At 42.9% G+C, this 25,314-nt stretch overlaps 1 protein-coding gene across 1 annotated transcript in view; it reads left to right on the top strand.

Moving 5' to 3' along the window:
• The first annotated feature begins 268 nt into the window (after positions 1 to 268).
• LOC138981724 (RNA-binding protein 33-like) overlaps positions 269 to 25,314 on the top strand; it is a 53,159-nt gene continuing 28,113 nt past the window's right edge. Inside the window, exons 1-13 of the mRNA XM_070354789.1 lie at positions 269 to 295; positions 794 to 953; positions 4,887 to 4,932; positions 6,011 to 6,108; positions 6,626 to 6,656; positions 7,298 to 7,469; positions 9,416 to 9,525; positions 16,745 to 16,898; positions 21,141 to 21,756; positions 22,478 to 22,637; positions 23,321 to 23,390; positions 23,612 to 23,713; positions 24,172 to 24,257. Of these exons, the coding sequence (XP_070210890.1) occupies positions 907 to 953; positions 4,887 to 4,932; positions 6,011 to 6,108; positions 6,626 to 6,656; positions 7,298 to 7,469; positions 9,416 to 9,525; positions 16,745 to 16,898; positions 21,141 to 21,756; positions 22,478 to 22,637; positions 23,321 to 23,390; positions 23,612 to 23,713; positions 24,172 to 24,257 (1,692 nt within the window). The 5' untranslated portion in view covers positions 269 to 295; positions 794 to 906. The remainder of the gene's footprint in view (positions 296 to 793; positions 954 to 4,886; positions 4,933 to 6,010; positions 6,109 to 6,625; positions 6,657 to 7,297; positions 7,470 to 9,415; positions 9,526 to 16,744; positions 16,899 to 21,140; positions 21,757 to 22,477; positions 22,638 to 23,320; positions 23,391 to 23,611; positions 23,714 to 24,171; positions 24,258 to 25,314) is intronic.

Raw genomic sequence — 25,314 nt, 5'->3', positions numbered from 1 at the left:
AAATAAGTACATGAAAATTATGATTGAAATTAAAATTTCAAAGTCTATTTAAAAATTATTTTATCTGATTCCTTGTCGGTTCCTGATTCCAAAAACATGTTGTAATTTTGCCTCACGCGATTTGTTTTGAATTTAAACCAGCGTAAAATCAATAAAAGGGGGAAAACGAAATGATACAATGTTCGGTGACATCTTGTTGTTTGACCTTTACCCTTTGACCCAGCAGTAGTGCCCCGCGAGAAGGGAAGACAACTTGTGTTAAGTTCCGGTTCGCCATTTGCAGATGCGGCATAATGTAAGTTGTTGAAGAAACGTGATCGGTTGTGCAGTCACATAGATGTACTTTTTGGATATCTCTGTACAGTTGTAAGTCCGGCATGTCTTTAGTGTTGAACGGACTGCCGAGGCTTTAATAATACCTCATTACCTGTGCTCAAATCATTTTGCACATTGTGAATATTGGAGCTACGAGTACGACGACCAACTCGGCGAGTACTCGCTCGCTGAGACAACCATGCGCCTAGATAATGGTATTCTATTAATTTAAAAATGTTCAAGTAGTAAGTTTAGCCGATGTTAGATTCCGTTCAATTGGAAACTGGTGTAATTTATTGATTTATTGTTCGTACCTGTAGACTGATCTCTCCTTTCGAAGGATCTTCATTGTGTGTTGCAATTTTATGCACAAACTCAAAAGAGTCAGACTTGATGCAAAAAAAGGATTTTGCTATTGAACAATTTGAAAATTGAAGTAGGCATTCCATTGAAGTAAACTTATTTACTACCTTTTCAGAAAAAATAACTTCATGAAGTTCATGTCAGGGTTGTGCTAGATCACCACATGATTACCATTAACTGAAGAGGAAGGGTAAACATCAGGAAATCAAAGGCCTTCTTTGACCAACAATGTCAAGGAAAAAGACTGCCAACACGGGCAACAGTGGCTGGGAAAGGTAAGCTTTATTACTGTAATTACAGGGGTAAACTGGGGTTGTATAGGTTCACTCTGTTTATCTGTCTGTCCTTCTGTCTGTGCTCAGAGCTCCAGTGTTCATCGGCTGTTTGAGCTGAAATTTGGTGTGTATCACTGTATGGAAATGTGTCTTAAAATTGGTCTTGTCGAAAAAATTAAATTCCTGCCCTTAACGGAAGAGGGGGTATACCGAGAACATGTTCTAGTACTAGTAGTATCCACTGAGTATGCTGCACATTTGTTAATTGTTATTGCGGATTCCAACATTGTATGAGGCCAAAAAAAAAAGGTGTGGTTAAGGTAACATAGCCACAAAAAAATAGGGTAGGAAGGTAGGCAATCACTTTTTTTTTTTTACTTTTTTTTTAATGTGTACAAATTAAACCTACTTGACAGGGAAATAAGTGTGCGACTCGAGCGCTTTCGCTTTCATTGCGTTTTTTGCACTCGTTTTCTTGTGTTTTTTTTTACAAATGTAATAAAAAGTTACAGGGTCGGCCCCTAAAAATAGGGTTACTGGGTAGGTCGGGTTACCGTAACCACACCTATTTTTTTTTAGGCCTGATACTCGATAGCTCTGTACTGTTAAGTGTTAATGTTATAGGCTGTGGCTATATCCACGGGTCCGTGTCTCTAGACTCGATGCTATATCCACGTCACTGACGTCATCATACTCAAGGGACCCTACTCTCGCCTTATATTTTCCTGCTTTCGGTTGGGCACTTCAGTTCACTGACTTCAGCTGTCAAATTTTAAAAGTCAAAATTCACTTTTATTTTTAAATAACGAGTTAGACTCCATGAGTGGAATACAGGGTCCAAAGTTCGATCAACAGCACTTTGAAGGGGAGGAGAGGGGAGTTTATGTGATAAAATGTAAACAAAGCCGGCTGACGTCCTACCGTTGTGACCAGTGAAAATTGCAGGAGTGCATTTTTGTTGCAATCTCAGCTCTATCAACGAAATGCTTTGGAGAAAAGAACAGCAGAGCAAAATAAAAGAATGTAAAGTTAAGAGGGGGTAAAAATAAGTCAACAAATTTATTTTAACAAAAATTAACAAAAAGACTGGGGCCAGGCTCGAACCGGAGGTCTCATGGACTGGCAATTCACTATCGTCTGAGCTACGGAGACAACATGTCCGTAAGGCCAAAAAAAATAATAGATGTGGTTACGGTAACATAGCCAAAAAAAATTGGGTAGGACTAGGAAGGTAGGCAATCACTTTCTTTTTTAAAACTTTTTTTCTAATGTGTACAAATTAAACCTACTTGACAGGGAAATAAGTGTGCGACTCGGGCGCTTTCGCTTTCATTGCGTTTTCTGCACTCGTTTACTTGTTTTTTGTGTGTATTTTTTTGACAAATGTAATAAAAAGTTATAGGGTCGGCCCAAAAAAATAGGGTAGGTCGGGTTACCGTAACCACACCTATTTTTTTTGTAGGCCTAAGGGGAAAAATAGGAATCTATGTTTTGTGCGATTCATGACTGCTATCGATCTCGACGAACTTTTCAAAAGTTGCACATGAGTGCACTCCTGTTAAACTTTCAGTTTAGTTTGCAGGTTGTCAAAAGAGTTGATTGTTTTGTGGTAAAAACAAAATGGCGCTTAATAAGAGTGCCAACACGAGGCTTCCCGTGCGACGATGACGTCAGTGATGTGGATATAGCCTGGGGACTAGAGACACGGACCTGTGGATATAGCGAGTTCTGTCCCCTGAATAATCTTGCATATTCCCACTCCCAGGCATTGAATCATTAATCGCTGATCTCTTCACAGTTTAAGCTTTCTTTTTTTAGTAATTTTACTGTCTCTCAGTTTTGTCTGCGAACATAAGTGATAAGGTCAGCATACACTCCGTCACTGCATAGCCTCGACCATAGCTCAGTCATGCTGATAATTACAAATAATATCAGTATACAGAGTATGAATTCATCGAATGCAAGGATCCTTTCTCCAAACGGATGTCCTGACCACCTTAAACTTCGCTGGATCACACTTTGGACTCTACAGTCTGGATGATGTGGGTTGTGTACGACCCATTCTTTCGTAAAGAAAGATTCAACATAAAAAGTATGTGTCGTACATGACCCATGCCATCCGAATAAGGATAAGCGCTTTACTGCCTCTTTGCAGGGTATGGGTTGGGCACGACCCACACCATCTGAATAGGGATTAAGTTAACACAATAAATTGAATAATAATTCATGTTTATTTCCATATGGGTCGTCCACGACCCTCAACATCCGGACTGTTTACAAAGCTAATTCTTCAAAAGATGGTCGATGGGAAGGTTATATAGTGTGAGGATTACATGAAGTCTCAATCAAAAACTGGCAATACTTTAAGAGATACCGTAGACACTTTTGTGAGGCTCTGGGTCACCCAAGACCCTGGAAGCACGGTGAAGGTTAAGGCCAGCACTTTAGGGTATGCTATTTGCTAGGTCAGTAAGTGATTACATGTACAAGGCTGTGGCTCCTCATCCAATGCAAACGAAAAATTCATTAACTTGATTGAGAAAGAAATGATTACATTAAATTTGATTGAAATTTGAATGTTGTCAATTATTTGAATTTTCTTAGTTATTCCTCGATTACATTTTGAATGCAATGCAATGGCCACAGTAAATCAATGAATGAAATTTCTTAGTTTTAGCTTAACACTATTGTGACTAGCACTGCCACGGCGTTAACGTCCTGCCTGCCCAAGCTTGCCACCAAGAAACTTCCCAAAAATCAGTAACTGTAAAGAAATCTGTCTAGCAAGCTTGAATTAAGTCCAATCACCACCAAATTTTGTGTACTAATTCAAAAATGGATGCCCAGTTCAGTCGTGCTATTTATAAGTTTGTCACGCGATTTGTTTTAGCAAAGGGGGGTGAAAGGGGGATAATTTGTGTTTTTTAATGTTTTTTTGTGTGTGTTTTATTTTCCACTGCTTTTTTTAAAAGTTATTTTTTAACAGAAAGTATTATAAATAATGTTATAACCAAACAAGGTGTAAAACCTATGAATTAGCTGAAATATTGTTAACATTGTACACAGAAATAAGGAGACAGTACAAAGAAAAAAACAAGCAAATCACGCATTCACTCACAGCATCCTGACTCAAATGAAACAAAACTGTAACACTCACCAAATGATGTCTAGGTAATCCATATTGAATATAAGTCACATTTTCACAACAAAGTACCAACTGTACACCTATGAACAATTCCAAAAGGATTTGAAGGCTCCAGCCATCCATTGTTATCAGTGCTGCCACGCCCCCATAGCTCCTGCACGATTCCGAGATACATGTTCGTCTAGCAGTATCACCCCCTACCACGTGTAGTTGCCGACTCGTACTAGCAACAACGGGACTGTTTCTTCCTCAATATCACTGCTATTATCGCTTTCTTGAGGCTAAAACGACACGATGTATCATGATCTACAGGATCCTCAAGATCCAACATCCGGAGAATCTCCTCCCGTGACAAGGCTCGCCTTCGATTCATTTTTTTTTGTTCGAAAACACCACGCAAATCTGCACTAATTTGATCAAGCCGGAAGAGAAAACCACGTGTATCAAGGGAAACAACTCAATTTATTGCAATCTTCAAAAACCGGGAAGCAATCACGAGTCTTGTACCTTGTATGACTGGTACTGAAAAATGCGCGTCCCGTCCATGGGCGTGTCAGCGCGGTTACTGATTTATCAGTGTCCCGTCGCGAAAGTGTTAAGTGTCATGGCACAATGTACAAATATCGCCTTTGTGGTAAGTTCAAAAGAAATACTGTAACTGTTTGACATTGACAATATTCAGAAGTGCAATATATATGGCAATGACATCGTTATGACTATATATATTATTATCTTCTTGTCGTTATTATTATATATATATGTATATCAGTGTCCTTATTTTTTTACAGTGATGAAGAGGACCTGCTGAACGATGGAGGAATCACTGCATTCAGAGTAAGTATTTGTTGTGTTTGTTTTGGATTTTGTGTTTTATTTGAACATTGAAAAACAAGAAGGAAAAAAAACTACTTTAGGCAACAGACTTTGAAATTATGTCTTTAAGATTTGGATTAGCTTGATTGAAGTAGTTCTGCCTAGAAGAATATTTTGAAAGGACCTAGATCAGAGTGGTGACTGGTGAATATATATATGATATAATTTCATAGAAAACAGAAAATGACCAGTCCTAGGTCATATTATATATTATATACAGAATTCAAGAAACTCTTTTTCCTCTGCACCACTCCACACAATGAAAGCTGGAAAACTGTTTAAAGCTTAAAAAGCTTATTTATACAACACAATAAAAAGTCAAACACCAAGCCAGAATGTCTCATCTTTTGATTCCAAATTTTTGGCCCGCAGGAAAGCATTCGACCTAGTTTTCATTAAACGGAGAACGCTTTATGTGTTCTTGTTAGTCACTGAGTGGTCTCCGTCCGGTATGTGGAAACAAAGTGCTGCAGTTTTAGTGTGGCTTGCGCATTTAAACAATTTTGAGATTTTTTTTTTTTTTTAGGAAAGTGACTGTTTTCAAGAGAAAACGTATAACATGTACCCACCAAATAAATAAACGAAAAAATTACAAGAGGAGTGGAAAAAAAGAGGAAAAAAGATAATTGAGCAATCTTTCTGGGTCATTTTTCACATCCACTTTATTCCATTGTCAATAAAGTGTTTAAGAGCTGTGCTAGTTTCAGCTGCCAATGGAAGATAAGAGATTGCCATGAAAATTGCTCAATTCTTTTTCTCAAGCTGTCCCTAGACAGTTGTTTTTTTTCGGTTTTTTCCTTAGCTGTTCTCCAGCCTCTTGAAGCGTATAAGTTGTAAATTACGCTCCGTAGATGGCAATTTAATTTTGTTTTATAAGTGTCTTCTGTTCTAATGTTTTACTTTCTTTTTAACTTTTTTTTCTTCTTCTGAAAAATGAAATGCAGAACAGACAGTTATAAATGTGTTTAAATCAATAAATGTGCTCCAGTAGATGCACAGGTTAACCTTCAGTAATGGTTTAACATGTCATTTTTTTCAGACTGAAGATGAACTAATTGATGAAGAAGCCCTACTGGGACTTGGAGATGATGATGGAGGTGGTGGTGGCGTTGACGTCTCATACTCGGATCATCATGGGTTGGTGTTTTTTTCATTGTCTTTTTCACATTGTAATATATATGTTTGAATTGTGTAAAATGCTAACTCAGTGCGTAAGTAGTAGTAAGGTAAGTAGCTGCATAGTTGACAAAAAATACATTTGACCAGGCCTGAAAGTGGCGAGTAGAAATCTGTAAATGGCTAGTTAGAAATGTTAATCTACTCGCCAAAGGCGAGTCAAGTTGCTGAAACAAATGGTTGGTTTGGCGAGTAAAATTTGCTCTCTGGCTAGTAAACTATGAGAAGTACTCGCCAAAGGCGAGTGCCCCATTTTGTGGACTTTCAGCGCTTTCATTTGAAGTCGGTATTAAAATGGTGAATTTGCTGGATGTCTCAATTTTGCCATTATTATTTGTAATTGTTCGTGTTTTTGGTTAACTCGATCTAAGAAACAAAGGGCTGTTATTGTTATTGTATAAACTATTACAATAAGTTCTGTTCACCTTCAATAACAGTGTTATAATGTACATGTACAATGGGTTTTCTATATTTGCAGAATGCAAGAAAATGATTTCCAACAACCTGAGGTAAAGTCAAGTGTGTGGTTGGAGGAGGGGGAGTGATGTCAAATATTTCACATAAAATGTAGTGTATGTCTATTATCCTTTCCTTCCTTTCTTTTTGTTTTCTTTTGATTTTACTTGCTCAGCTTTATCCATCTTGTCAAGCAGCCAATGTATAACGCACTCACCACTGAGAAAGAAGTAAAGCAGATGATCATATTTATGCACACAGAATGTCATCTGTGAAGGTTTTATGCATATATTTCCAACAATTTTACTTTGTGACTCATTCTCCTGCACACACATGCAAACTATTCCCATTTTCTCTTGTCTTTTGTTAGGTAAGTGCTTTTCTGCATGTCTTTGTAAGGGGATTTTCTGTGTGTGTGTGTGTGTGTATGTTAAAATATCCTGTCTACAAAAGAATTGTTCAATCAGAAGACCTGCATGTCAAACATATTGGACCAATGACCGGCCATTGGTCAGAACAATGATCCCGATAAAAGAAGTATGTGTCAGTGACCGAAGACAGAGGCCTGAGAACTACACGGATCATGTACACACTTCTATTTGGAATTGGCATCTTTTATAGCATCAGTTCCTATCATATTGATATTATTATTATTAATATATCGTTGTATATAAATGATATTGTGTGTGTGCAGGAGGAGATGCTGGAGATTGCTGTTGATGAGGAAGAAATCCAAGATCTTGGTGTAGAGGAGGACGACAACAGCTACACCGTACATCTCAGTTCTGTGCATGAGGAGGACAATGAGCAGCTGGACTATGTTGATGATCTGCCGCAGACTGACGACGTCCATGTGGAGTACGATGGTAAGGGTTTACAAGTTGTTGTGGAATTTTGCCGTAGCTCAACAGAAGGCCAAAACTGATAATTTTTATTCTGAAATAGTGTTTATATTTGTACCTGGAATGAATAAAAACATAAAAGAATGTTAAATCATGTATTGTGGAATTTTAGAGAATATTTCTAATGGAGAATGGTTTACTTAGTCTAAAGCACATACAAGGTTGTCGTCACCAAGACTGAGACTGGTCTTTTTTGCACAGAATCAAATGACGACATTTATAACAAATGACGTCATTATCAAGATTGGTACATAACGTATTATTGTGCATAATTTCTTTGTGATCCGTTGTGTTTTCGTAAAGATACAGTGTATTTAGTCATGTAAGCGAGAGACACTGGCCTAAAAAATGGCGGCAAAAAGCACATTTTCAGAGAAGGATTTTCGATCCTACATCAAAATAAGAACGGCACTTGGTAAAATGGCCGGTGACATACTTGAAGAGCTGAGAACTGTAAGCCCAGGCACAGCACCATCTCGCGCGACAGTTTTTCGGTGGGCAAAGCATTTCTCAACAGGGAAAACGTCTGTGGAAGATGCAAGGGGAAAAGTGAAAAAACCACCTGTAACCGACAATAAAATGGTGTCCCATGTGCAACGGTTAGTTGATGAAGATCCCCGAGTGAGCAGTCATTTTATCGCCGAAACACTGGACATTTCGTCGTCGTCTGTCTTGAGAATTTTAAAACACAAACTTGGATACACAAAGGTGTGCGCGCGATGGGTACCACATTTCTTCACTGAAGAGAACAAGAGGTGTAGGGTTACGTTTGCCCAACGGCTACTCAAGATATACGACGGATGTGATCAAAAACGCTTGGATGAGATCGTGACTGGAGACGAAACTTGGGTGTACTTCTTTGAGCCAAAAAGAAAAGCTCAAAACAAAGCATGGATAAAAAAAGGTGCCAATGCCCCTCGGATCGTGCGAAAAAGTCGCTCCGGCAAGAAGGTTTTATACACAATATTTTATAACACAAAGGGCGTCATTTTTCAAAAACCACACGAAAAAGGCAGAAGCATCACTGGGGTGTACTACAAGGAAAAAGTTCTTGCTGGCATCGTTCGTTACTACTAGAGAGCCAGACCAACTACAGGATTGAAAGGGATCAAATTACTTCATGATAACGCACCTGCTCACAAATCCAAGGTGGTGAAAGAGTACCTGGAGGAAGAAAACTTTGAAACTTTGCCACATCCTCCCTACTCTCCTGATCTTGCACCCTGTGACTTTTTTTTGTTTCCTCATCTGAAAAGACAATTGGCTGGGCGTCGATTTGACAGTCGATCAGCCCTCGGATCGGCTGTTTTCCAGTGTCTGAACCAGGTGCCAAAAAACGACTTCAAACGGTCATTTCTTGACTGGGTCCAACGACTTAAACTGTGTGTAGCCGCTAAGGGAGAATACTTCGAGGGTTTGAAATAAAAAACAACTGCATCATCTAAAGATTTCCCGGTTTTTGAGACCAGTCTCAGTCTTGGTGACGACAACCTTGTAAACGTAAAAATCGCCAAGAATCGAGTTACCCCTAAATTCTAGGACGATGGCGGTTTGTTGTTTTTGTAACCTGATGGAACTTACTCAAAATGTGGACTTTAAATGAAGCCGTGTGTTGTACAACCTTCTCTTGATTATTGGCACGTAACAACTAACATTCTCTTGAATGAACCCCGTTGAAGTGCAGCCTCTCCCTGAAAGAGTCACTTGATTTCTTAGTGTTTTTGCTTATTGTGTGTGGGTTTAAGGTTTGTGTGTGTGTGGCAGTACATAAAAAATAAAAATAAAAATGAACACATTGGGAGGAGATATTAACTTAAGATCTCAGCAGAGGTGTTGGTGATTGTTATTTGAACTAAGTCAAGTGAGTGATTCCAATTCAGCGCATAAATTGCCTTTTGTGTATCACCCAGATGTTGGAGGGGACTTCAGTGTCTCGGAGACTGACATATCTCAGGAAAACTCGCAGATATCGCAGGCAGAAACATCGTTAGCTTATTCACAAAATGAATCAAATGACCAGGTAAGCAAGACTTAATCACATATTCTTACTCCAATTCTTATGAATGCATTGACTTCAGTCCCACATGCTAGATGTCGAAAAAACCACTCAAATTACCTGCCCTTAGTAGGGTGGTAACCAAGCTAAAAGCGACGCCATAGCCGTTGCTATGGCCTGACCTTGCTCAGTTACCCATAACACCCTGCGCACCACGTGAGCGCCAGCATCCGTAATAATCATTCTCGACTTTCGACAACACACGGTGGACGTGTCGGAATTTTGTCACTCACTTTTGGCCTTCGCATGCCTGCTCGTCCGTGAGACTAGCCGGTTTCTTGTGGGTCTACCTGTCCGTCTACCTTTTGGTGAGATCTTTCCTGTTTATGTTTGGTATATATGTTGATAGCTTTGTGTTGAACACGCACGCAGAAGTTTTTCGTTCTGGGTGACTGTTTTTCGCCGGTCTTAAAATGGCCGACAACAAAGCTAAACTTGGTGCGAGACTGGAAGGTGACAAGGCTCTTAGCCCGTTTAAGAAAACTAAACCAAAGAGTAGCCAAAGAACTTTGATTTGCCTATTATGCGGGTCGTATATCCGTCAAACAGCACTTCTTTTAATGTTCCTATCCCTCCGAGGGCGGGTTCAGTTCTTTCACAGCTCGCTTCCCCTGTTGGGGTTAATCAGCCTTTAGGCTCCTTATAGACTTTTTGTTGGATCGTCGTCGGTGCGACTGATGGGGGGGGGTGGCCGTGTGGCTATTCTTTCCCCTTTCTCTGCGTAAGAGGAATCAGTCAATGTCCTCCTTTTGGGGGGGAATTAACGATGTTTTGTGTCTTTATTCTCAGCTGTTTCAGGCGCGATCGGCGGTTCCCGCCCTCCCGTTCGTCAGCTTCGCACTGTGGTCTAGTGCAAATGGCCAGTTCGGTTCAGTCCTTTCTGCCACTGGTAGACTGGGTTGTTCGCGAGCACTCTCTCCGTAGGGAGAGGGGGTCTGCTTCCTCTCTGTCTCTTCCCGCTCAGCTTGCTTTTAGCACTGCTGCGGTGGGAAGTCAGCTCTCTCCCCTGGTGGGAGAGGGAGAGGGGGGGCATGGTAAGTCGCAGCCTGGCCTTGGTCCATCCCTGTCCCATTGGGGGCAGGGGGCTGCTGCTTCCTCTCTGTCTCTTCCCGCTCAGCTTGCTTTTAGCACTGCTGCGGTGGGAAGTCAGCTCTCTCCCCTGGTGGGAGAGGGAGAGGGGGGGCATGGTAAGTCGCAGCCTGGCCTTGGTCCATCCCTGTCCCATTGGGGGCAGGGGGCTGTGTTAGCTTCCCACCCTTTCCCGCCCCCCGGGCGCGTTCGGGTGGGAGGGGTATCAGTGACTCACTCTTTCCCGCCCACCGGGCAGGATCGGGTGGGGGCTGGAGCAGCGTTCCACCCTTTCCCTCCCTCTGGGTTGGACGGGGTGGGCGCTGTTAGACTGTCTTCACAGTCTGTGCCTCCATTGTCCTGGCCCGACAATCGTTCTCCTCCCCTATCGGGGTGGGTGGGCGGTGGGCTATAGGACTACGGCAGGTGGACGGAGGGGGGTCGGCCGTTTTTCGGTTCGTCTCTCTCCGTCGCTCTTACTGCTGTGAAGAGCCACCCCCCTCCCCATCTGGGGCATGGCGTGGCTCAGGCCTTTCTACACAGCGGGGGTGCTATGTACGGCTTTCCAGGCTACGTTACATACTCCTTCTCTGCTCCTTTTGGGACAGGTGGCTGTGTTAGCTGCCCGCGCTTGTCGCGGGTCCACCCTTTCCCTCCCTCTGGGTTGGACGGGGTGGGCGCTGTTAGACTGTCTTCACAGTCTGTGCCTCTATTGTCCTGGCCTGACAATCGTTCTCCTCCCCTATCGGGGTGGGTGGGCGGTGGGCTATAGGACTACGGCAGGTGGACGGAGGGGGGTCGGCCGTTTTTCGGTTCGTCTCTTTCCGTCGCTCTTACTGCTGTGAAGAGCCACCCCCCTCCCCATCCGGGACATGGCGTGGCTCAGGCCTTTCTACACAGCGGGGGTGCTATGTACGGCTTTCCAGGCTACGTTACATACTCCTTCTCTGCTCCATTTGGGACAGGTGCTGTGTTAGCTGCCCGCGCTTGTCGCGGGTAGCGGTCGCGAAACAATGAGCTTGACTCTCTTTTGTTCTCGGCAGGGTGTCTCGCACAGTGGTCAGGGAACAATGAGCTTTGCTCCGTTTTGTTCTCTGCACGGGCTGTGCCGGCTGTCCACCTGGGACAGGCGGAGACAGAACATACTCTTTCTCTCCAGTCTCCCATTCTTTGTATTCACAATGGTCTGCGGGGACTCGGCTATAGTATCGCCTGGCCAGTGGTCATTGTCCTTAGCCAGCATAGGTCACCCCCTCCTAGGGGTGGGTGAGTGATAGGGCTACTTGACTTCGGCAGGTGGACGAGCGGCCGTTTCTCTGTTTCAGTCCTTACCCCCTCTAGGGGTTACGGCTGTGCTGGACCACCCCCCTCCCCACTTGGGGTGAGTTGTGGTTCAAACCAGGTAGTCTGGTTCTTAGCACTGGGATGCTTCTCTCGCACAGCGGGTGGGGTAAGACGCGCCGGGCCCGGCTTTGTCTTGTTTCTCCACTCTCTCTCCTTCTCGGCAGAGATCTGTGCCAGTTACCAACCCCTCTTCCCCCCACCTCTTGTTCAGGTGGGTGGTTTTGGGTTGGCAGTCAGAGACTGATCACGCTTTTCATCCACACTCTTGGCGGTGTTATCGGCAGGAGTATTTAGTGCGCGACCTCCCCTGTCTTCCCTCCTTTTGTGTTTTACACAACTGGTGGTTAGGTTCGGACTCCTTGTTTGAGGAGGGGGAGTGTATAGGGTTGCCTACTGGTTGTAGGCTTCCCATACATAGAGCGGCTGCTGTTGCAGTTTACTTTGTCCCGGATAGGTTGGGGGTGTCTCTCTTCCTTCCTCTTCCGGGATGGCTTTGGGTTTTCACAGGCTTTCTCGCAATTTGTTTCATTTGCTGAGTCTCCGGTGATTGCCTACCTCATGCCACACTTTTTGGCTTGATCCGCACCTTAGGATAGTGGTCTTCAGCCTACACCTTTCCCGCTGCTCATACGCAGGGGACTGCTGGCTTCGGGGTTTCAGGCTGCTTCGTCCTCACTTTTAGTGCGGAAGAAGATAGCAGGGAATTTTCAGGCTCAGGGTCTGATCCGGACTTTTTTATTGCCAGGGGCTAGTTTCTGGCTTCGCTTACAGACCACAGGGAACATGGAGTTTTCATGATGTTGCTCCTCCCTCTCCTCTCTGGAGGAGCTAGGATGGCATGGTTTGGAGGTTTCTGCTTTGGCTGAGACTCTCTTCTGTGCTTTCTTATTGGCAATCTTATCCTCCCTGAACGCTCTTTTGGGTTAGGGAGGATGCCTTGGATAAGGCTTTAGCCAGGCTGCTTGCAGCTTGGGCTAGGGTCGTCACTGAGCGGAGGAGTTTCTCGGTGACGTTTTAGGCCCACACTGTTTTTGCTTGGTGTGATCTCCTTCTTTTACAAGGGGTTTGATTTCACGCTCAACGGGCGCAGTGGCGTGGTGGTAAGACGTCGGCCTCCTAATCGGGAGGTCGTGAGTTCGAATCCCGGTCGCTGCCGCCTGGTGGGTTAAGAGTGGAGATTTTTCCGATCTCCCAGGTCAACTTATGTGCAGACCTGCTAGTGACTTAACCCCCTTCGTGTGTACACGCAAGCACAAGACCAAGTGCGCACGGAAAAGATCCTGTAATCCATGTCAGAGTTCGGTGGGTTATGGAAACACGAAAATACTCAGCATGCCTACTCAACGAAAGCGGAGTGAAGCTGACTATGCTCTCAGAGCATAGTGTGGGGAACCCAAATGGGCAAACGAGCTCACACGTAACCAGAAAATTCTGGAACGCTGAAGAAGAAGAAGAGAAGATTTCACGCTGGTTGCAGGAAGCAAGGGTCAGGCTTTTTCGGGGGTTGTTGAAACCTACTCAATAGCTGGATTCTTTCCCTTCCTTCTTGGACCTCTGGCAGCGCGTTTATGCGCTCCCGGTTACAAAGGGGTGTTTTGGTTCAGTGTCTTCTCCCTCTCTGCGGGAGGTGGGTCGGCATGGGCTAGAGCTTTCAGCTTTGGCTGAGATTTTCCTCGGTGCTCTCACATGAGCTTTCCTTCTGCGTTTCTGCACACAGGAAAGGGCTCGGTTTCTGGGGGGTGTTGGTCTCTGGACTATCTCGGGGGCTGGTTGAGCTTTTTCAAGGTCAATCAGCTTGTCAGCTGCACTTTCGTTTGGTGTTGAACCAGGCTTTTTGGCTGGTGCTCTCAGTAACCAGGCAAAATTCCGAGCTGTCCTTATCCCAGGTTTTTAATTTTTTACCTGGGCATGCTGTTCGACTTTGTCTCTTGGAAGGTTTGTTCTTCACACAAGAGAGAATAGGGAGGCTTTAAGCTCTTTTCACTGCCAGACTGGCACGAGAGCAGGCCTCTGCGGGGTCTTTAGACCCGATCTTCGGTCGGACGGTATCGATAGCTATGCTGGCCCTCTAGTCTTTCCTCAAGTTTTTTGGGGGGTTCGGCCTCACAGGTCTGGGACATGAGGGTCCTCCTCCAGAGTGGGTTCCTCCACGCGGGAAGGTGGCTGGAATCCTTTTGGATCGCTCAGGGGTCTTTTTTCCCTAGCTTTGTTTCCCCCTGGACTTAGACCGCTTTATGGATGCGTTTTCGTCTGGATGGGGCCTGCACTGGCAATTGCAGTCTTGAGGCTGTGATGTAGACGCAACTCCTTGGGCTTCTCTTTTGCCTGGGGTTAGGAGCAGTAGCTCTTGGTCTACTAGCCTTTCTTTTTGGCTATTTACAGGCATGTCCTGTTGCATTCGGGCAATTCTTCTGTTGCTTCTTATGTGAACTAGCTGGGGTGAGCAAGTTCTCACTCCCTGTCAGACAGAGTATAAGGGATTCTGATTGGGTTTTCACACTAAATCATTTTCTCAGGGGAATTTCTCCCCGGCCAGCTCTGCGATCTGGCCGACTCGCTCAACAGGTCCTCTCAGGGCTTGCACAGGGGTTGGCCCATCTGCTTACGGGTCTGGAGGCGTGCTGTTTGTGTTTTAGATCATGGGTTCTGACTCTGGTCTTTGGGCATGAAGCATATATTTCCTCCACTTTATCTGTGTATGCTCCTTTTTTGGCCTCCTTGGCCAATTGGGGGTTTAGAGCGGGGGTGCAACTCCTTAGCGCCCCTCTCTCAAGCCAGGTGGTTTTTCACCTCTGTTTCATTTTTTGGCTTTGGGCAGCTGGGCCTCTTCTTTGAGGTTCCGGCGTCTCGGCTATCTCAGCTGTTTTGGGACAAATAGGCCTCTCTTCTGTTGTTCATGGCGCTCTGGTGGGCATGATCAAAGGACCTTGTTTTACGAGGTTTAGAGGCTCCCCCTTGTTTAGCGCGTTGGACTTTGTTCTACTTACTCTGGGCCTCAGCCCTGTAGGGCAGTGAGGCGCATGCGTTTTTGGGGTTTGCCAGAGGATGTAGCCTTAGGGCTTTTGGTTCCGTTTGTTCACGGTTTTTGGCCAGGTTTTGGGGTTCAGAAACCTGGTCAATCTTCTCTGGTGTTTGATTCCCTCCTCTCGGGAGGATTCTCGCTCAGGGAGATTTGGATTTTCTAACTGTCTGGTTAGACTTTTTTAATCCCTTTTTGACTTTACGGTCTTTTGGAACCACGAGCTTTAGCTCAGGTTCTTGTTTCTTTACAATGGGGCGAAAGAGACATCTTTTATTGGTCTCTCTCTAGAGGCTCTGCTACATTCATAGGACAGTCCTATGAGTGGTGCGTTTTGAACAGGGTGGGGGGGGCGTTCAGTCCTCCCTCTATTCCTCTTCAGGCGTTAGGGAGTCCAGAGTCTGGTGTTCTTCTCTGGCTGGTGGTGTTCCTCTCGCCTATGCGAAGTTTGCCAACAGCTCGGGTACAGATTTTGTGCTTCCTTTATTGCCGTGTTGCGTTCTGGTCGCTTAGGCGAAGCTTTGCAAACGGCTTACTGGAGATCAGACGATGTGTTCATCGGTTTCTATCTTCGGGATATCTCCTGCACGCGGCTAGACGGCTCCAGTTCATTGCTGGCTTTAGTTGCTGCAGGGCAGGTTCTTACAAGGACATAAGTAGGTTCCCTCCACCTTTAGGAGGAATCTGCATTCATAAGAATTAGAGTAAGAATATGTGATTAAATCGAAAATTTTTAATTAAATTTTGATTTAATATAATATACTTACCCAATTCTTATAGTTAATACCCTCCCATCCATCCCCGCTGTCTTATATCCTTGGGGTGTTTTAATAGTCTCGAATGATTATTACGGATGCTGGCGCTCACGTGGTGCGCAGGGTGTTATGGGTAACTGAGCAAGGTCAGGCCATAGCAACGGCTATGGCGTCGCTTTTAGCTTGGTTACCACCCTACTAAGGGCAGGTAATTTGAGTGGTTTTTTCGACATCTAGCATGTGGGACTGAAGTCAATGCATTCATAAGAATTGGGTAAGTATATTATATTAAATCAAAATTTAATTAAAAATTTTCGAATGTGATTGTTTCTGAACATGTCTTTCTTCTGTGTGGTGTGTTTTTCACTGTAGAGTTAAAGTTGTGAAAGTTTGAATGACTGGGTTTCATTTTTTAGATATCTGTTTTAATGATCTGACATCAGAGCCTAAATCAGAGCAGTTGTAAATAGCCATGAACATAATTATTATTTGGAATTTTCTTTTGTTTTTCATGCCTACAGTACTTTTGAGAGCCGTGTCTCTGTTTGTGTTGTTGCCTTGTCATTTTCATGTAATTTATGCGTGAGTGTATATGAGTGTGCATGAGTTGTTAATGCGAAAGAATGTGTATGAGTCGCCTTGTGGTGAGATATGTGCGCGTTATAGATTCTCGTTGTATTATTAGTAGTAGTGTACCTCATGGTGAAATTGTTTCTGGCATGTTTGGGTTGCTTTTGGTTTCAATCTTTTTGTGCTTGGAAAATAGTCAAAATAGATATTCCAGGCTGCAATCATTATCACATTAATCTGAAATAAGCAAAAGCAGCTATTCGTGTGTTTACATTTAAATAAGCTATTTAGTATTTACTGGAGTTTCGTGTACACTGTCACCCATATAGTATCAAAATAAATCAAGTGACTTTTTTGTTAATTTGTTTCATCTGGAACTCTTCATTTGTGGATCTGATATTTTAAAATATTTTGATGTCTTCTGCAGCACACATCAGCATTGGAGGAGGCGAGAGAGAGTGAGAGTGAAAGCGAGGACAGTGATGGGGAGAAGCACAACAGAGGGCGCTTTAAGAGTGAGAGGTCAAACATGATCACCATCGGCAAGGCCAAATCAAGGACTGACATACCGGATACCCTTGGTAAGGCCAACCTGTTTCTAAACACTCAGGCTTGTGTATGCAGGGTTCGTACAGGTCATGGAAAACCTGGAAAGTCATGAAATTTGATTTTTAATTTTCCAGGCCTGGAAAGTCATGGAATTTCAATTCAAGTCATGGAAAGTCATGGAATTTAACAAAAATAAGAAAGAAAAAAAAATTAACCTTTACCACGCCAGCGGCAATTTTCGTTGCCCACCCATTCTCGTTTTGTGTCGCCAGCACAAGGCTTGTTCGAATGACCAACTTCTCGTTCGTATTTGCATACGAGAATAACGGTATTTTTAACGGCACTTGAGCCAAAGCGAGGCTCACTTCCTTCCGTTATCTCGTCGTGTCGTCTGCGCTGCATTTGAGTCTGTTTCGTCGAAGTTTTCTGCTTTTGTTTTTGCATCGATAAAGTACTTTAGCGCTTCGACAAGCAAGATGGAGGATGATGAGTTTGAAACTTTCTTTCGAGTTGTTTCTTGACAACAAAAAGTATGCGGAATTGGAACGAAATACCGAGGAAGATCTTCGCAATGAACTGTGTATCGCGGTGAAAAAAATGACAGTTCGTCAAGTCACAGTGACGGTTACGAAACGGAATTTACGAAAGTGCAGATGGATACAAACAGTGGCTGGTCCAGTTTAGTGAAATGACAGGACCAGCAAATATTACCGATAATCGAAAGAAAAAAAAATTAACCTTTACCACGCCAACGGCGATTTTTGTTGCCCAGCCATTCCCCGATTTGTGTCGCCAGCACAAGGCTTGTTCGAATGACCAACTTCTCGTTCGTATTTGCAAACGAGAATAACGGTATTTTTAACGGCACTTGAGCCAAAGCGAGGCTCACTTCCTTCCGTTATCTCGTCGTGTCGTCTGCGCTGCATTTGAGTCAGTTTCGACGAAGTTTTCTGCTTTTGTTTTTGCATCGATAAAGTACTTTAGCGTTTCGACAAGCAAGATGGAGGATGATGAGTTTGAAACTTTCTTTCGAGTTCTTTCTTGACAACAAAAAGTATGCAAAATTGGAACGAATTACCAAAGAAGATCTTTGCAATGAACTGTGTATCGCGGTGAAAAAAATGACAGTTCGTCAAGTCACAGTGACGATTACGAAACGGAATTTACGAAAGTGCAGGTGGATGGTCCAGTTTAGTGAAATGACAGAACCAGCAAACATTACCGATAATCTGACTGCGTAGCAAATGCTTGACTTGCTTGTCAAAGAGACACTGCATAGAAACTGACTCAAATTCAGTGCAAAGCAAGCCAGTGTCAAAACTGGCAGTGACAATACGTAAAAAGTTTGCGTGTTCGGAAATGGCGACCTGTGGATCTAGTCATGGAAAATGTTATTGAGGCTCATGGAAAGTCATGGAAAAGTCATGGAATTTTGTTTCTAAAAACCAGTGGGGACCCTGTGTGTGTGCGTGTGTACAATGGAATATTGTCTCGTGATAAAAGAGATGAAAGGGCATTATAAGCAGGCTGTCCCAATGAGCGGCCTGATTCATGATAATTGGCTGTCGCAAGAAACGAGCAGGGATTTGCAAATTTGTTCATTGCAGGCAAATCGCCACAATGATGTTATACCTTACTTTTGGGACAAACTTTTTTCCTCGACTTTTCCCCCTGCGTCCTATTGTACCTCTCAAACATTTTTAACTGTACATTGATAAGAATTTCCTGTTGTTTTTAAATAAAATTGTAAATTCTTCACTGTGTTTCTTCTGTAAAGAAGAAGACAGTTTGGATCATTTCTTCTGGGACTGCCCTACAGTACAGTTTTTTTGCAGAGATTTTTTAAAGTGGCTGCAGGAAAGTTTTTCACACTGTGCACAGTTGATTTTGTCAAAGGAGTTAATTATATTTGGTTGTAAAGAGGCTGTACATACAGACAGGTTTTCTGATTTGTTCTTGTTGCTGGCAAAATATTATTTGTATACGGCAAGACTGAAAGACATTGATATTTTTAAGAAAATTGTACAACAACGATTTAGAATAGAAAGATATAACACCTTCAATAGTAGCAATATTCAACAATTTAAAGCTGATTGGAACAAGTACATTTTTGATTGATCCTTTTTACATTTAGTCAAGTTTTGACTAAATGATTTAACATAGAGGGGGAATCGAGACGAGGGTCGTGGTGTATGTGTCTGTGTCTGTCTGTGTGTGTGTGTGTGTGTGTAGAGCGATTCAGAGTAAACTACTGGACCGATCTTTATGAAATTTTACATGAGAGTTTCTGGGTATGATATCCCCAGACGTTTTTTTCCATTTTTTTGATAAATGTCTTTGATGACGTCATATCCGGCTTTTTGTAAAAGTTGAGGCGGCACTGTCACACCCTTATTTTTCAATAAAATTGATTGAAATTTGGGCCAAGCAATCTTCGACAAAGGCCGGACTTTGGTATTGCATTTCGGCTTGGAGGCTTAAAAATTAATTAATGACTTTGGTCATTAAAAATCTGAAAATTGTAATTGAATTATTTTTTTAAACGATCCAAAATTACGTTCATCTTATTCTTTATCATTTTCTGATTCCAGAAACATATAAATATGTTATATTTGGATTAAAAACAAGCTCTGAAAATTAAAAATATAAAAATTATGATTAAAATAAAATTTCCGAAATCGATTTAAAAACAATTTCATCTTATTCCTTGTCGGTTCCTGATTCCAAAAACATATAGATATGATATGTTTGGATTAAAAACACGCTCAGAAAGTTAAAACGAAGAGAGGTACAGAAAAGCATGCTATCCCGCTCAGCGCGACCATTACCGCACTATTCTGGCTTGTCGATTTCACTGCCTTTGCCACGATCGCTGGACTGACGAAACTATGAGTATGCAGTCTTGGTGAAAAAATGCAGTGCGTTCAGTTTTATTCTGTGAGTTCGACAGCTTGACTAAATGTAGTAATTTCGCCTTATGCGACTTGTTTGTTTTGATTTTGTCTCCTGTTATATGTGTCCAGTTTAAAGGCCTTCTATGTCCACAAGCCCGTTTTGTTTTAATTGAACCTGTACTCAATAACAATTACTCAAACCACCACCATCTCTCTCTCTCTTTCTTTCTCTCTCTCTCTCTCTCTCTCTCTCTCTCTCTCTCCTTCTTACACCCGTTACCTGTTCGCAAACCTTCACCCATATAAATGTATGTTTATTGTATATACGAGCCAATGTATATTTGTAAACTTGTCTTTATAATTATATATATATAAAACAAGTCGCGTAAGGCGAAATTACAACATTTAGTCAAGCTGTGGAACTCACAGAATGAAACTGAACGTAGTCCGCCGCTAGTGCAAAAGGCAGTGAAAGTGATGAGCCTGTTCAGCGCGAAGCGGTTGCGCTGTGCTGCATAGCACGCTTTACTGTACCTCTCTTCGTTTTAACTTTCTGAGCGTGTTTTTAATCCAAACATATCATATCTATATGTTTTTGGAATCAGGAACCGACAAGGAATAAGATGAAATAGTTTTTAAATCGATTTCAAAAATTTAATTTTGATCATAATTTTTATATTTTTAATTTTCAGAGATTGTTTTTAATCCAAATATAACATATGTATATGTTTTTGGAATCAGAAAATGACGAAGAATAAGATTAAATTGTTTTTGGATCGTTTAATAAAAAAAAAAATTTTAATTACAAGTTTCCGATTTTTAATGACCAAACTCACTCATTAGTTTTTAAGCCACCAAGCTGAAATGCAATACCAAACCCCGGCCTTTGTCGAAGATTGCTTTGCCAAAATTTCAATCAATTTAATTGAAAAATGAGGGTGTGACAGTGCCGCCTCAACTTTTACAAAAAGCCGGATATGACGTCATCAAAGGTATTTATCGAAAAAATGAAAAAAACGTCCGGGGATATCATACCCAGGAACTCTCATGTCAAATTTCATAAAGATCGGCCCAGTAGTTTAGTCTGAATCGCTCTACACACACACACAGACACACACACACACACATACACCATGACCCTCGTCGTCTCGATTCACCACTCCATGTTAAAACATTTAGTCAAAACTTGACTAAATGTAAAAAATAAATGAAAGAAAAAATTTCCGCTTTCTTCTTCTTCTTCTTCTTCTTCGGCGTTCCAGCGTAGTGCTTTCGAGTAGAAATGCCCAAATTTTTGTTTTAATTAATTTGTCGGAATACTTGTGCTGTCTGTGTGTTTGATTAATACGCTGTTGCATGTAGTACACTGTTTATCCACAGAGGTGTCCGCAGAACAGCAGGCCCAGCTTGACCAGTTTCCAAACAACCGACAACGTAACACTAACAGAGATCGCAACGACAGAGGTGGGCGTGGAGGCAGGAACCAGCGTGGCGGTTTCCAAGGGGGTCGTCAAGACCAGCGAGGTCCCTTCAACAACCGCCAGGGTCCCAGTCCCATGCCCATGCATCGCGGACCGCCTATGAGACATCAAGGACCCCCTTTCCCTCATGGTCAGATGGGACCACCCCGACCCTTGATGATGGGGCAAGACATGGGTTCAAGGCATCGCATGCCTGACTTCCGTGACCGACCTCCAGGGGGACCTCCGTTTGGCGGGCGACCTGGCGTCATGGGCCCTGCACCCCTCATGAGACACCCCCAGGACCAGGGGCCCAGGATGATGCTTCAGGATCAGGGCAACAGGATGATACTTCAGGATCAGGGCAACAGGATGATGATGCCCCCGCATGAGGGGGGCTTCAACATGGGGCGGAGGCAGGGTGGGGGTATGGGCCCCCGCATGCCTGGCCGAATGCATGATGTTCCCTCATCCATGCAGGGCCCCCCTGGTCACCCCATGCAGAGGGCTCCCCAAGGCCAGCCTCCACAGTTCAGGTACGGTCAACTGTCCAAATAGACGGAAGTTTACATCAAGCAGGCATGGGAATTGTCCGCTGAAAGGCAAATTTCCGCTGATTTGTTTGTTTTGTTCCGCCGAAAAAGCAAAAGTGTCCGCCGAAAACATAAATGGGGGAGGCAAAAATGGTTCTAAATTTAATGGCAAACTTGGAGCTCAGATGACACCATATTGCCCCCAAACCCCCCTAGCAGGGCTAGGCGCAGCGAAGATATGGTACACTCTGAATGCAAGAGAATGAGGATTATTCAGTATACATACAACAAAAGCACTATTAAACAAGCAGCCCATATCAATGTGAAGATGCTATTGTTAATCTTCTAAAAGTTCGAAGATAGAATTTGTCAGTTTATCACCTTTTTTGAAAGTTGAATGGTCAGCTTGTAAGCAAGAACATTCACATCCTGGTGGAAAGGAAAACTTCTGAGAGGTATTTGAGTAACATCAAGACCTGCAGTGACTAAAATAATTGCAGGGTAGACTGTCCTTCCATGTGATTGTGAAATACAGTGTAGAAAAAGCAGTTCTAAAATACACTGCAGAAAAAGTGCTTACAAGTTGTGACATATGAACATTACTGCAGAATGATTAGTAAGTATTCAGATACTGAACAGTTCGTATCCTTGGATTTAGTACCAATGACACATACTTTTTAGTATTTTACCGCAATAGGCTTCAAGGTTGTGTTTTCCCACACAGGCCACCAGGCACCCCTACCTCCCAGGCACCCACCAGACCACACAACATCCACATCAACCCCAACTTCAGGGGTCCTGCGCCTGGAGGTCCCCCGGCTTCCTCCATACCTCTGGGTCAGCCGCAGCCCCTCTTCTCCCAGACTGTCAGGATGCAGGCAATGGTGAGCGTGTGTGCATAATATGAAGTTAACATGAGTTACAAAATGTTCATCAATAATATTTCTTCCAAGAGGAATTGAATTTGTGGATTCTAACTAAATGCTTTTCAAATGCGTGGGTATGTATGACTGCATGCATGTATGTATATGTGCATATCTATGTATGCCTGCGTGCACCTGTGTGCGTGTGACTCACTTAGCAGCAATGATAGTGGTGCTTTCCTCTGGGTAAAAAGATATCCTTGAGATTTGTTAAACTTTTAGTATTCTGCTGTTGAAATGTCAACTTTAATTTGTCTTTACTTGTCAGGTACTTTTGTTAACTCATTCTTGGGTTAAAATCTGCTTTGGTGATCGTTTTTTTGGGAAAGATACTGTGTGCTGAATTGAATTTCTGTAACACAAATCAGGACTGATGTGGATGAGAACGTTACAAACCTAGTGGTTGGATTGGTTGAAATTGAGGTTCTGTTTGTGACTCTAACCAATCCCATGCTGCTCCAAACCGGTTTATAACTTCTTGTGCACCTCGGCCTGTGTCACCGTGGCCATTTTTGACAACTTATATCTGTGGATTACTTTGATCTGAAAAAACAACAACTGCAAATTCGTAGTTTTGGGCAGTTATGGCTTTAGTTGATTTTCCCTTTCTCTGTTCACTTACCTGCTGTGCTGCTGTGTTGCAGGGCGAGGGACCAATCATGATTCAGGACAGTCCTCGACCGCTCATGTCCTCAGGCTTTGGTCAGCCGCAAGGTGGGTACTTAGGCTGCCGTCAAGGCACTTGTTTTGGAGTAAGGTGAAATGAAAGTAAAGAGGTACCTGCAACATGAGACCCCTCGATGAGAGAGGACTCCTCAGTAAAAAGGACACCTTCTTATGTCCCTTTCTACATGATCTGAACCAAAAATATACCTGTTATGAAAGGCCACCTGCAATATTCTCTCTGAATAAACACTATTTGATTGGTGTTGCAGGTTTTCAGCAGGCTCCAGGTATGGGTGGTCCAGGGAACCAGCCAGGCATGAACATGGGTCCTGGTCAGCAACAACCACGATTTGGTGCTCCGCAGAATCAAGGTCACACTAAACTTACTCAACTTTCTTCTTTCATATTTTTTTTTTATTTTTTTAGACAGGATGTTTAGATTTCATCACATTTGAAAGAAGAAAAGGTCTTTGCAACTTTGGCTTGAAACACATTCACCAAAGCTACAGGAATTAAACTTTTTTCTTTTTAGACAGGATGTTTAGATTTCATCACATTTGAAAGAAAAGGTCATTTCAACTTTGGCTTGAAACACATTCACCAAAGCCACAGGAATTAAACATATTGAGCAAGGTACTAGCAAGGTACTTAATTGAAAAAAAATGCAGTTTTTCCCCTAGAAGTCAGTGACGTGCTTCCCTCTGTTCTTTTTTATGTTGTGTGTGTAGATTAGTTCTTTTATCTGTGCCAGAAGTTCACAGTCAACCTATTGTTGCTTTTGTGATATCCTTTTCTTTCTGTTAATCCTTTTCCATGTTTGATGTAACAGGTATGAATCAGATGATGGGCTCTCCCCCTCCTGGACATCCTGCAAACTCCACTGGTGGCTTCCCCGGTCAGAGACTGCCGGTACAGGTAATAATTCCAAAACCTGTTGTAATTAGGACTATCCCCCTCCTCTAATAATCCCATCTACTCTTCTCTCGCCCACTCGGAGATACCTTCCTGTAGACAATGTTGTAAATCACCACAGATCTGTCTGTTTCAAAAGGATTTTAATGACATGAGATACCAATACATGCACAGTCTGGCAGTGACTATATGAGTATTTTTTAGCCATGCTAATACAGTGGTACCTCTGTCTAACGACTTTGAAAATGTAACCGAAATTCGGTCGTTATATGGAGAGGTAACATGGAGGATTGTTTTATGTACGGGTCCGTCAATGATCCGGAATGACATGGGCGTTTTGATTGATGCCGCCCACAAAGTAATGTTATTCTTTCCTATGGTAACCTGTTTTCTATTCAATTAATTACCCACACAGTTTTCTTGCTTGTTTAATCAAGAACTACTTATTAATTACTTATTACATGTTGTAACTACTCGTGGGTTAAGGTTTGAAATAAAGAAACTGAGTTCGAACAAAAGCATGCGGCCCCAAAGCATATGCACATCGATGTCAATACCAGCTACTAATCGTAGTCATACAATACCCAGGAAAGATTTGGTTAAAAATAAAGAAAAGTGTCCCAAACGCAAGGAACAAAACGTATTTGCAGACGAAAAGAACCGCGGCAGTGTGTTGAAACTGATGTAAAATTGTAGCCAAAAGCGTCAGTTTTCTCGATAAAACTTGACTCGCACGTTCAAGGGACATAACTGCACTACGGACTGTCCACAGTGTTAAGTAATTTAGGCCACTCCACTACTCACCTTCAAACTTCACTGACGGGATTCTGAGGAGAATTTATTCATTCAAACGAACACGTGGTTGTATATCGCGTCATTCGGTCACGGATCGGGGAAAACCAAGAACAGTTTCAGATTTCAAAACCGTGTTCGTCGGCCGCCATTGTTAGCTAGACCGAAAATGTTTACACGCGCTTTGCATACGTACATCGCAAAATTTCATGACGTCACCACAACTTTCGGTTTTGGTTCGATGTTCGGATTACTTTCATAACGTTTC

This window comes from Littorina saxatilis, linkage group LG12, assembly GCF_037325665.1.
Source record: "Littorina saxatilis isolate snail1 linkage group LG12, US_GU_Lsax_2.0, whole genome shotgun sequence".
NCBI classification, from domain to species: Eukaryota; Metazoa; Mollusca; class Gastropoda; order Littorinimorpha; family Littorinidae; genus Littorina; species Littorina saxatilis.
The sequence above is the reverse complement of the archived record's forward strand: the minus strand, read 5'-3'. Positions and strand labels throughout refer to the sequence as shown.